At 31.8% G+C, this 12,835-nt stretch overlaps 1 protein-coding gene across 1 annotated transcript in view; it reads right to left on the reverse strand.

Annotated features, from left to right (window-relative positions):
- Positions 1-1,323: 1,323 nt before the first annotated feature.
- LOC127703258 (uncharacterized) overlaps positions 1,324-12,835 on the reverse strand; it is a 39,676-nt gene continuing 28,164 nt past the window's right edge. Inside the window, exons 26-34 of the mRNA XM_052207771.1 lie at positions 12,384-12,468; positions 10,995-11,192; positions 10,161-10,298; positions 9,109-9,212; positions 8,428-8,599; positions 7,419-7,538; positions 6,486-6,632; positions 5,064-5,305; positions 1,324-4,380 (exon numbers count right to left, since the gene is read on the reverse strand). Of these exons, the coding sequence (XP_052063731.1) occupies positions 4,230-4,380; positions 5,064-5,305; positions 6,486-6,632; positions 7,419-7,538; positions 8,428-8,599; positions 9,109-9,212; positions 10,161-10,298; positions 10,995-11,192; positions 12,384-12,468 (1,357 nt within the window). The 3' untranslated portion in view covers positions 1,324-4,229. The remainder of the gene's footprint in view (positions 4,381-5,063; positions 5,306-6,485; positions 6,633-7,418; positions 7,539-8,427; positions 8,600-9,108; positions 9,213-10,160; positions 10,299-10,994; positions 11,193-12,383; positions 12,469-12,835) is intronic.

Here is a 12,835-nt window from a genome sequence, read left to right on the forward strand (position 1 = left end):
TTAGCTGTTTAAATGATACTACTGTAAATTCACACATTTTATTTATTATTACGTTTATTGAACAATGGACAGAAATGTGAAATGAATTATTGCAATTTCAGGAAAAAGTGCATACAAAAAATGCAATCAATATTTTTTTCTTTTTGTAATAGACCTATCACATGGCAATTTTTGAAATAACACTTCTTGATTTACAGTATTACTTATTGGTCAAAATCCAGATAATCAACCACTTACATGTATCCAAAATTTGAAGTATAAATGTATGGCAAAGGTTTTATTCTCCCGTTTCATACATAATACATAACATTTGTACAGCATGTATTTTGAATTTACTAGATGTACTTTTTGACAAAAGTCTCTTCAGTGATGCTAAAGGCCAAAACAATTTGGTATTCAAAGGAAAGACCGCTTCTATGTAACATGATATACTAGTCATTAATGTATGAATGTATGCCTTGAAGTGAATTTACTAGCAGTAAAATTAAAAGCAACAAAGAGTTGAATCAATAACAAGGTAGCTATAACCAATGTCAGCATTATCTAAGTTAATCACGGAAAATTTTGACCAAATAGTTAATAAACTACAGATCAATACAGCACTGATTTTACAAGTATAATAGGCCCCACTTGCACTCTTTTATTTATTATCTGCTTAATACATTATAATTCATCTTTGAGACATAATTACAGAAGAATTATAGACTGAAGGAGAAAAATTTATTTATAGTTGACTACTACTAGAAGTGTCTAGTGCCTTCATGAATTAGTTCCAGATACCAATAAGAAACTTATAAACCACACTTAAAAAATACAGAAAAATGTTCAACAAACAAGTCCACAAATACTACGCAGAAACTAAAAATTGAGTGACAGGAAAACTACGAAAAAAAAACGGTAAACTTGGGTCTCAGAGGGGGTGAACAGTTCCTTCTCCTCTAATGGCACATGTGGTGTTGCTTTTGGCAAGCAAACACATGTAAATCTCATTCAGTTGTATTATAAACAAAGGAAGAAGGACAGGATTTTGGCTTTGACATATCGAACTTTACCATGACCTCTTAGGCAAAGTTGACCTAAAATGGATTCAGCTATTAAATTTAGGTTTCTTGAGGTCCTAAGCTCCTTAATTATCGAGTTTATTAATGACAGGCTTTCATATTTCCCTAGTAGACATGCTGTATTATTTATTGCTTAACCAAGTGGAGCCCTATATTTTATTTTTTTAGAAGGAATTTGAACAGATTTGATAGATTTAAAGGATGAAAACAATTGACTGATACTAGAAAAAAACATGGCATATATATATATTAAACAAGAATGTTGTACAAAATATATTTTTATTATTTGTAACTAGTGTTCTGTCATGCATATTACATATATGTAAAATATACTGTTAATACTAACCCGTTTCAAGTAAAATTTAGTACTACCAAAATTACATGTCTACTCATTAATATAAAGAACATGAATATGTCAAAACTAGTTGCCTTATTTTCACTGTCAATGATTTGATATATTTTTATCAATTATCATTTCTCAAAAATGTCTGACAAACTAAAATTACTATAGTTCATTCAGCATAATAGATAATCAACTATATATATAAAAGTATAAAAGTAAAAAAAAAAATGATTGTGTGGTAAAAGTTTTGAATGAAATTCTTTCTAATATCATTGAACATAAATGTATACGAGGTAGAATCAATTGTTTTTTTTAATTACCCAAAACATAAAAAGCTATTTTGAAAAGATAGTGTAAGCACTTTTCATTACAGATGGGTTTCAATAATTTCTTATCAAGGGAGGATCATGGTTTATGCATGAATGATACCAATATCTGTATGTCATACCTCTTTAATAGAAGGATAAAATCACATCAGCAATGAGGAAATTTACTTTGTCTTTATCACTTTTATCAGGCAATAATTAGTTTATCCGTGAAAGTGTAATACATATTTGCTGGTTCTGAGGTACAAATTTGACTTATTTTCAACATACAAACTGCTCTTGATTCATCAAAACTTTTACGTTTTAAGATATGATTTTGCTAGCCAACAGTGAACAAAAACATCTACAGTCAATTTGCAAATACGAAGATTAATATATTTCAGGAATAAAGTATGTTTAAATTAAAGTTTTAGGGAATTTTTTTTATTCAAGAATAGAATTCAACTCATAATTAGTTAATGTTCTTTTTACAACTAGCAGTATGATGTAGTAATATAGTATACCTATTTAGCGTATGATTTTCATATCTTTATAAAGTAAGGAATATCATGCATTTTTACAAATCGGGTAAGAATGTTGAGCATGATTAGAACTTGCCTCTGTTCCATGCTTTGTTAAATATTTATGATATATAAACATAAGGAAAGATATTGGGCCTACAATTCAAACTAAAAGGAGGCCGAAGATACCAAGGGGATATTCAAAACTCTTAGTCGAGATAAACTGACAACGTCAGGGCAAAATAATTAAAAGAAAGGCATTTTTACTGAACATATGATGGAAACATTTGTAAAGATATCTGACGAATACAATATCATCAAGCTTTAAAAAAGAGCAGAAACGATGGCATCGTGACATCACATTTAAAAGCAGTGATGTTGAAAATTTTGAAACTTTACGCCTCAGTATAAATAGTTTGTGTTTCAACCAAAAATTACTACATGCATTTCCCAAAATATTGTTTTTATGAAATGTTTTTCACATCCAAATACATCTATTATGCAGTAAAACAGCAAATTGGGATAAAAACTAGAAAACTTTGATACTTTTGACACTACCAACAAAGTATAAACATACAGATAGCAGAAACTATTTTCCTTTGTAAACTTTAAATTTTTTATGTTTGTTTTTAGGTTAGATACGACATAACTTAATATTAGAGCCATATATGCCTTCCTGGTCTCATTCCTTTAAAATTAAGTAATAAAACTGTTTTGTAACAGAAAACAATTTCCACATCGTAATCTTTACAGATAACTACGAAACCTGACTGAGCAATATTATCAGTTAAATGTTAAAATGAACTACATAAATTGTTTTAATACATCTGTTCAAGCTGCCTGAAATCTCGGGGGGTAAGATTATAGTGACAGGCAATAACGGAAATAGATAAAACGCACAGATAGCAAAGATTGACAAAATGATTAGTCAAAACTGACATATTAAAAATATTATGCGTACATGTGTCAAACATATTTTAACTGCGCGACATCTAATATGAATAAGTTATCAAAGGAGTTACAGGAACATTTAAGATTTGATTGATTGATTTTTGGTGTTTTAACGCCACTTTTAAGCACCGCTTTTGGGCTATTTCGTGGCGGCCAGTTTTTATTGGTGGAGGAAGCCGGAGTGCCCGGAGAAAACCACCGACCTTCGATAGGAAAACTGACAATCCTAGTCAATTAAGATTGGAGTTGAGTGCACCCGCACGAGCGGGGTTCGAACTCACAACCTCAGTGTTGACTGGCTAGTGATTACAGTGATTTTAGAAAAATTTCTTTCATTGTATATATATATATATTATAAGATACGTCATCATTTTTTTCATAACTTTAACATTTATTCAATATGTTTTATTGTGTTATATATTTTTCAGTATTAAAATATACAATTGTGTACAATTTGGAGTTTAGTATGGCGTTCATTATCACTGAACTAGTATATATATTTGTTTAGGGGCCAGCTGAAGGACGCCTCCGGGTGCGGGAATTTCTCGCTGCATTGAAGACCTGTTGGTGACCTTCTGCTGTTGTCTGTTCTATGGTCGGGTTGTTGTCTCTTTGACACATTCCCCATTTCCATTCTCAATTTTAATCAACATTAAAATTTAGTGAATGTGATTATTTTTGTACATACATGTAAAAATATTAAATTGACAAGATATATGTATATGGCTTCAAGATGATATTAGTACCGGGAGTAACAAAAAAAATATATATTTATATATCGCATAAAATTAAGTCATCGCATAGGGGCAGTGGTTGGAATGCAAAAATTTATGAACAAAACTATGTTATGATCATGATGATCAAAAGATTACCCCTGTAGATGATTATAATGCACTAATTTAATATCAAAACTTTTTTTACCCTTATAAATATCAGTTTACCTTTTCCATTGCACAAATACGTATACAATATAGCAAGAAATTTCAATATATTTGTGAATGTAAAGTGCCCTTTTATTGTATGTTCTGATTAATAAGCTAGATCATTTTTATTTCACTAAATCAAGGGCTTCTTTCACACGTTTTGCATCTGGATGATTTTCTCCAAGGAACATTACATGTATTCTGTATGCTTCTTCAAACTGATATTTAGCTTTTGCAAAATGGTTATCACCATAGTAGAATGCTCCAAGGTTGAACCTAGAAAAGAAACAAAATGTTACAAATATCTAACAAACACAATCATCAGTAGTATCTTGTTTTCTTTTGATTTAAGTTTTAATCAACATGTTTGCACATAACGTACTTGTCCGGAACACCTGAAATAATCCCCATTTTTGGTGAGGTTCTTGTTGCTCAGCTAGCCTAAAGTTTTCTAAGTAGTGGACGTTTTGTCTTTCTGTTGCCTTTCGTTTGTACCATGGCGTTGTCAGGTCTCTTTGACCTATGCGTTTTGAATGTCCCCTTTTTCGGTCTCAGTATTACATGTCATAGCAACATTCCAGCAGCGCCTGTATATGGAGTATCTACCTTAAGGCTGATACAATATTCAAAATCTTGCATTTCCTATCATGATTTTCTTGATGGAGGGTTGCTGCTTTTTTCTACTTTGACATATGATTTGTTACAAGCGAGATGTATATGAACTGAACTACAACATACAATGCTGATGGTAAAATAATATATTAAAGCTTGGGTTGATCTTGCATAACCAATAACTTCAGCATATGTCCTATAGGTTTCATAAGAAAATCTAGGGTTTCAGACTACATGCATATGTCCTATAGGTTTCATAAGAAAATCTAGGGTTTCAGACTACATGCATATGTTGATCCAAATCTCAACTGTTTAAATTAAAATATAACTACAAAATAGTTAACAACCTGATAATTCCAGTGACAAGGTAATTATTCCCATATGCGCCTAGGAAAATTCGCAAAGCTTCTTCATAGAGCTCTCCAGCAATTTGGTCATTTTTGTCATCATAAACTAGTGCAATCTCATTTAAGACCGTAGCTGTATAAGGATGATTTGTCCCAACTTCACCACGTGTTACTTTAAGATCTTGCAAATAGTAAGCCAAAGCTTCATCTAAGCGATGCTGCACGTAATTTAACTGTCCAAGCTAAAATTATATAATCACATTGCATGGTTTTGTTTTACATTACTCACATATTTAATGTCCAGGTATTTATAATGGGCTCGGGAGACTATATGCAACATATTAGAGAGAAGCAAAGCGTGAATAAGAACGTACAACAAAAATTAAACATCTCATTGTAATTAAAAAGTCAGGTCTTCCACAAAGACAAATACTTGGAATAAATCAAATACAAAGCGGCCGTTGCACATGTGAACAATAAACGACATTGCAGAAAGTCGGGATTATACCAACTTGAAAAAATAGCCCGAAATTCCTATAAAGGAATTATATATGGGCATAATTTGACTGAATTTTTCCTGTATTTGTAATAATAATTGAGGTCTAGTTAAAATGTTTTAGTGAACACATATAACATCTATATCTATAGCAAATCTACAGTAACAAACATACAGAACGGTTCACCCTTACAAAAAGAGCCTGAAATGCATTATATATTTAAAAAAAACCAATAACAAAACATATTTTAAACTCAAAAACACATATGCACGAATTCACAGCTATGAGTCAATCCAGGTAAGTTAATAAATTACACTTTTCTCGAAATCACACAGTAGTCTAAAAACAATTTTTTACTGGTTCCATATATTAAAATAATGAAAAGACATTTTTCAGAGATATTTCAAACATAAAATATAGCATGTGTAAAAGGCTAGACATTTTACCAAAATGTGGATTTATAAGTGAACCGGAATCCTGAGAAATTCTCCTTAGCTCTTTATTGTAATATTCATTTTGAGCTCCAATCGACCTCCAGCAAAGTTTGCCATGTACCTTATTATATTTGGATTGGAAATAATATTGACTTTCAGTTGTATCTGGAAGGGGCCTCGGTGGCCGAGTGGTCTAAGTAGTTACTACTGTAATCACTAGCCAGTCAACACTGAGGTTGTGAGTTCGAACCCCGCTCGTGCGGGTGCACTCGACTCCAATCTTAATTGACAAGAATTGTCAGTTTTCCTATCGAAGGTCGGTGGTTTTCTCCGGGCACTCCGGCTTCCTCCATCAATAAAAACTGGCCGCCACGAAATAGCCCAAAAGCGGTGATTAAAAGTGGCGTTAAAACACCAAAAATCAATCAAATCAGTTGTATCTGGTGAAATGAAATAGTTTCGTATATGAATAAACAGAAGTATAGCATTACCTTTGTGTAAATATCTGATACAAAATGATGTTTCCTTCCAATAACATTTGTTGCAAGTTCCAAAGCTCTTGTCGTCAGCTTTTTTGCTTCCAACATGTTGTCTTTCTGGAAGTACAGTGTTGCTAAACCAAGCAATCCATCACAAACCTAAGCAAAAAACAAGCATTCCAATAATTAAAAAAGTATTATGAAAACATAATTTTTATAAGGCATTGTCACTACGTACGTTGTTGAAAAAATATGGTTTGGATTTGACATAAATCATCCGTTTCTTTTTCATTCCTTTTAGATTACATGGGACACTTGCTGAGATATATAGTAGAAATAGTCGCATTGCAAACATTTAAATATTTAGTCAATATCAGTCAAAACTGCAGCATTCACAGTTCAATACGTCAATGTCAAAAACAAAACCAATTTGATAAAAAAAATAAATATACACTACAATTGCAAGTAAAAGGGACGTTTTTTTACTTTTTACACAGGTAGTATCCGCTTGTCACGTGATGTATACATAGTAAGAGACATACCTTGTCGACGCTTTCGTTCTAGGTCCGTTTGGGATTCGCTCAGTAGTTTTCGCATGGCTTGTACATTCAAATAAATTGACCAGTTTTGACAATATCGTAAACTATTGTTGCCTTTTATTTACATCAGTAACGTAGTTGCTTGTTCCCGCGCTTTCATTCGGGAGCAAATGAATTTACTGCCGTGTGCATAAAGCTTAAGTTTCAATTGTTTTCTTTTCGTAAAAGTATTTACTTTAATCCTACATACATGTGTTGCCTTAAATAAGTCCCATACGAGAATTATCCCTCAAGATCAATTTGATTATCCCCTACATGTGACTTCCATTATTAGAGTCTGACAAAAAATAAAAGCTTCAACTGAGAAAATATTTAAATAACGTATTTCGAATGACGAAACCCGTACCTGTATCTTTTGACTTGGTGTCTCGATTTTATTTTGACGACAAATTGCATCATTATAAACAGATATGGCCTTATTATATCTCCCAAGCTGTGTGTATACTGTTCCTAAATTTTGTAATGCCTGGTAAAAAAAGTTAAAATAGTTAAAATTTTATTCCAAATCAGATTAAAATAAAGTTTCTATGTGTCAAAGATTTGCATTTGACCAGTCATGCGAGGGCTTTTTCGTATGATATGCCATTAAAATATTTAGCCTACCAATGAAGATGTATGGGCATCTTCAAAAGCGAATCTACACTATTACAATGACTGAAAAAATATAAAAGATAAAAGGTATATTCTGCTAAAAGGCTAAAACATATGTTTAATTATCCATACTTTTATATTTTAAGAAGCAGAATTTCGATTAAAATAAAGTAATGCTGTTAAGTTTCTAGACACCTTTCCACTGTTGAAACAAGTATGTTGAAATGTAGATTTATTTTGATGTTTTGTGGTTTGGTTGTTATCTCATTGATTATAATCCATATCTCCTTTCATCCATAGCAAAACCCTAGTAATAAATTTGCATAGGCACATTGTTGGTTTAACTGTTATAATATATTATAGTGCTCTATGTCAAATTAATACAACTGAAGTCCATATAAGAGTTAACTGCATAGGGCATAAATTGAAGTTAAAAAAAGTACTTCTACAAATGGATTATGAAGGCCGTGACAATTAAGTACCGGTATGACAAATTGCACAATTAACAGTTTGATTGTATTACTTTATTACTTTTTAAATAAGTATAAAGTTGAAACCTTCCTGATTCTTATTTATTACAGAACTGTAAATATATCTTTTAAAATGAACAATTATCAAGAGTTGTATCTTAAACCTTCAGTTCGTCATCATTCTATTTACTTTCGAATCTGATGTCATATAATTACCTTTTTAATTTACGCTATCTGATTAGCATGTTCAATTATCCAAGTTATAAGACAGAATCAAATAGAGGAAAAAAATACCTTTATCACTTCTGGATGATTACAGCGATATTTCCAACTCTGGTCATAAGCACTGTACACAATGGTGTCGTTTGTTTCATCGTAGCTTAGCTCTAGCTGTTTAACTAAAGTCTTATAGACCTTCTTTGCTGCATCCATTAATCCAAGTGTTCGGAAAAAGTTTCCAAGTAGACTTGTTAAAAATTATAAAAGCAAAATGTTAAGAATCAAGGAATTGTATTTTATTCCTTAGTAGATCAGTGGCTATATCTCAAGGTCGTTTAGTTCAATTCGATAACTATTTTGACAAATGGGTATGTACAAAGAAATTTGCCATAATTTTCGAACTATGGTCAAATTTAAATCTCTTTACTCACTTTTCGGGTGAAACAGTATTTTTTTAACATTGTCCATTGTCTTTTTTGGTATTGGAAAACATAATAAAAAAAATATGTCCAAAAATAAAGTTGACTTCTACAGTATATATAAACAAAATCCGAATATACTTTACTATAATTTACAAAATTATACATTTTATTTGCTTAAGAGTCGGGGGAACTCATCATCACATTATTTACCTACTGCATTTCGTCAAATCCTAGTCAAGGTTTATTATATAGAGCAATGTTCGCTTTTTCAATCTTAAAATAATTAATTCAAAAACATAGTAAGTGTGGACTAGTTTGCATATAGTTTTAGTACCTGAAAAGTTTACAATAGTACTTGATATCAGCCCTTATAGTTGTCTTTGGTATTTTGAACAATTCGGACATGTACGCTTCTTCTGCTAATGAATATCCACCAAGCTGCATAATAAAATTAACCAGCGTCAAATGATTTATAATCAAATATTCAAATGTTTAAACGCTTAGAAATATATTGAACTCTATCAAATAAAGGTATGGAATATATTACGATTACGCAAGATACAAGTTTTAAGACGCTAAAACCAAGAAAATACCACGAAACAAAATAACCCGTTTAATAACCGAATTTATATGACATATGCAGCAAAATGATTAAAATAACATCTTTCACATTGCTCAGCTAGATTTGTTTGTCCCCATGGACAATATGAAAACACGGAATAAATGGAAATGTTCGAAGACCTTTTATGAATATGTTTGATAAGCCAATAAATTAAGAGTGACACGCGGACACTTTATCTGTTACTTTGTCCTACAAACTTAGATTAACGCAATTGGATCAATAATTCGCCGTCATAATGATTAAATGTTTTATCAACATACAATTTACAATTATATTTAACATTAATAAGCAAGTGCATCTGTGAGCTACTGCTTACTAATGATACCCCGCCCGCTGAAAGTATAAGGTAAACAGGAAGTTGTTGAGTGATGAATCTGAAAACGCATCACACGGCATAGCTGACTCATATAAACCCTGAAACCAAATTTCAGAAATCCTTGTAATGTAGTTCCTGGGAAAGATGCAACGAAAAATATTCATGGGACGGACGGACGGACTGACGGATTGACTGACGGATGGACGGACGGACGGACAGACAGAGGTAAAACAGTATACCCCATTTTTTAAAGCGGGGGTATAAATACTGAACCTTAACTGATTTGTTAAGTGGAGGTATATTTACCATCTTGTAAGTGCAAAAATCGGACCCAAGTCAGAAATTAAATAGTTATAAATATCCTCAAAAAGATCAAGCACAATCAAAGATACATTACTAGTAAAACAATTTAAAAATGTCCTACACATCATATTTAATATGTACCCACCTTTCGCCAAGCTTTTATCAATTCAAAAATTCCATCTTCATCATCAGCTAGTCTATAAAACACATCGAAGTCAGAAACGGTTGCTTTCAATCGATCCATCTTCTTAGCTTTCAACAATAAAAACGGCATCTCTTCAACCTGTGTAAAAGATGAAAAATGTGACTGTTCGTTCAATCGTCATGACCTTATTTCCCGAATGTCTATGTTATGTATTTAACAGACTTGTGTTCCCTCATTTCATGACTGGATTTTAAATTGTACTGCAATATGTGTATGCTAGATTTAAACTGGTGTTTTGTATTCTGTAAAAATCTAGGCAGAACTGACCAACAAATTGAATCAGGTACTGGTAGATGATTTTCTGAAACTTAATAATGTTTTACAAATTGCAAACATTTACTCTAACAACATAGTACCTAAAAACTTTATAATAATAAAGTATGCCCACTGAATTGTTTACAGGTTTCAGGATGTATAAATTTATAGTACAGCTAAAGAAATTTCTTCGAAAGTTTTACACACGCCATGATTTGGATGAACGTTTTTTGGAATAGATATGTCACATATAAATACGAATATGTTCGTCAGCTACAGTTCAGTCCGTATCTACTTTATTGTTACATCACCGAATTTTTGCTTGCCCTGAGCACACGACGGGGTCACAAGTTGTCAGTTACCACATTCGCTGAGTCTATGAAATGAAGCCTTTTCTGTATTGAGAAAGATAAGAATAACATGCTTCAAAATTTAACATACTGAGTACGAACATGATTGCCACATATTTTTACTTTTAGACCCCCAATTTGAAGAGTTCACTTTAATTTCAGGACATACCGTTCGATTGCTCGTTTCCTTTGAGCTAAAGTAGTCAGCTAATCGCGAGTAACCTTCAGTTTTATCTTCCTTCGTCGAAAGGTATTTCTTTGCCACAGCTTGTCGCAGATGGTCGTGGAAGAAATTAAGGATTCCATTGCGATTTACTAGATTTTCATACAGGGACAAATAAAATGGAGACCAAATTGCACTAGGAATCTAAAATCGGAAGTATTAAAACAAATCATAATACAATACATTCATTATCAAACAGTTGGTATATACACGCAGACATATGTCTGAAATGATTTATAACATATGTTTCTTAAATTTGCCAGCTCATAAACTTAGAGATTGTCCAGTAACTTAAGTTCCAACTCCCTCAGGTTAAGTTGATTTAAGATCTTTTGTGTACTCTTTTAAGGCCCCTCTTAGTCATCCATGGCTTTCAAAAGTTACGTTTTAAGCGTTCCTGCTGAAGGCATATCTATAATTTTGTTCATAAGACGCACTTTACCCACCAGTGGCGCTCAAATCAAAACAGCCACACCAATTGCGACATTGAAGAGAAATAAAAACCAACGATTCCAAAGAAGTGTAAGAAATTTTATTAAGATTTTATGACCTGGGGTGGGGTAGAAATAACCTTAATGTTTTAATTGATTTTGATAATCTATGAACAGTTAAACGACTGCCTTAATGATATATCATGTTAGCACCAGAAATTTGACGAATTGGCAGGTGTCCTCCACCAGAAGAAGCGACCCCATGGTTGTACAGTTATCTAATTGACCAGGCGTATAATCAGCGGCGCTCGATTCAAAGCAGTTTGATAGTCAAATTGATTACGGTGTAGAGGAGCAATCAAAACCAAACTTTCCAAAAGATTGTTTCAAATTTAGATTAGGCCATACGTACCTAGGGTAGAAAAAAAAAGTTTTGAATGATCTTATGAATAGCAAATTAACAGAAACGCAAGATTTTTATTCCAACAAGATTAATAACATTTCGATCAATCTTATTTGTATGAAGAAAAAAAAATCATTTTGGTTAAAAAAGATTTTAATGATAATTAAATAGATATATTAAATACCAAATGAATAAGTAAGGACTGAAATCATAAAATCAAATGTTTCGTCGTTTTTAATTTCGATAACAGACTGTAATTTTCAGGTCAATATTACCATTGTAAGTAAGAATATTTTCAACATTGCTTATAGCGATTTAGTAATATAATTGGAAAAAAATACGCCTGTTTCAGCAAGATATTTAATTATTATAATTGATTGTTGTCTTATCATTCACTTTTTTGTAAAAATTTGTATATCAACTAATTAGAATATTACCATCGTAAGTTATAAAATGAATAAGATTATAATAAATATATCAACATCAAATAAATATACTTACATCTAATAATTCGATTAATTCAGACTCTGACATTCCTCTATTAGAACACCATAGTGCAGTGGTTGCATCTCGAACAAGATATTTCCTATGATAAAGAGACTTATTTTTCAACTTCAGTACTACAATTACTCTCTATACATATACACTAAAATTAAGAATACACAGGGATCTTTTAAAAATTAGCAGGAATTGCATTTGACACCACAAACAGAAATCATACTTAGGTCTCTGTAAATCAATTGCAATGTGAATGATATATTATTGATATCTCGTAACTTCTAAAATGAATATCATTATGACTAGTGCAATCTAAAAAAAACCATTTAGTCTGTTTATCCAAGCCGTCAATCTATCATTTATAAAACACTTACAACTAAAAAGCAAGCTAGAAATGGAAGTAAAAACATACGCCAAAACGACAAGACAAGAAGACAAGACAAAACACATAGCAA

The sequence above is a fragment of the Mytilus californianus genome, unplaced genomic scaffold, assembly GCF_021869535.1.
Source record: "Mytilus californianus isolate M0D057914Y unplaced genomic scaffold, xbMytCali1.0.p SCAF_5, whole genome shotgun sequence".
Lineage (NCBI taxonomy): Eukaryota > Metazoa > Mollusca > Bivalvia > Mytilida > Mytilidae > Mytilus > Mytilus californianus.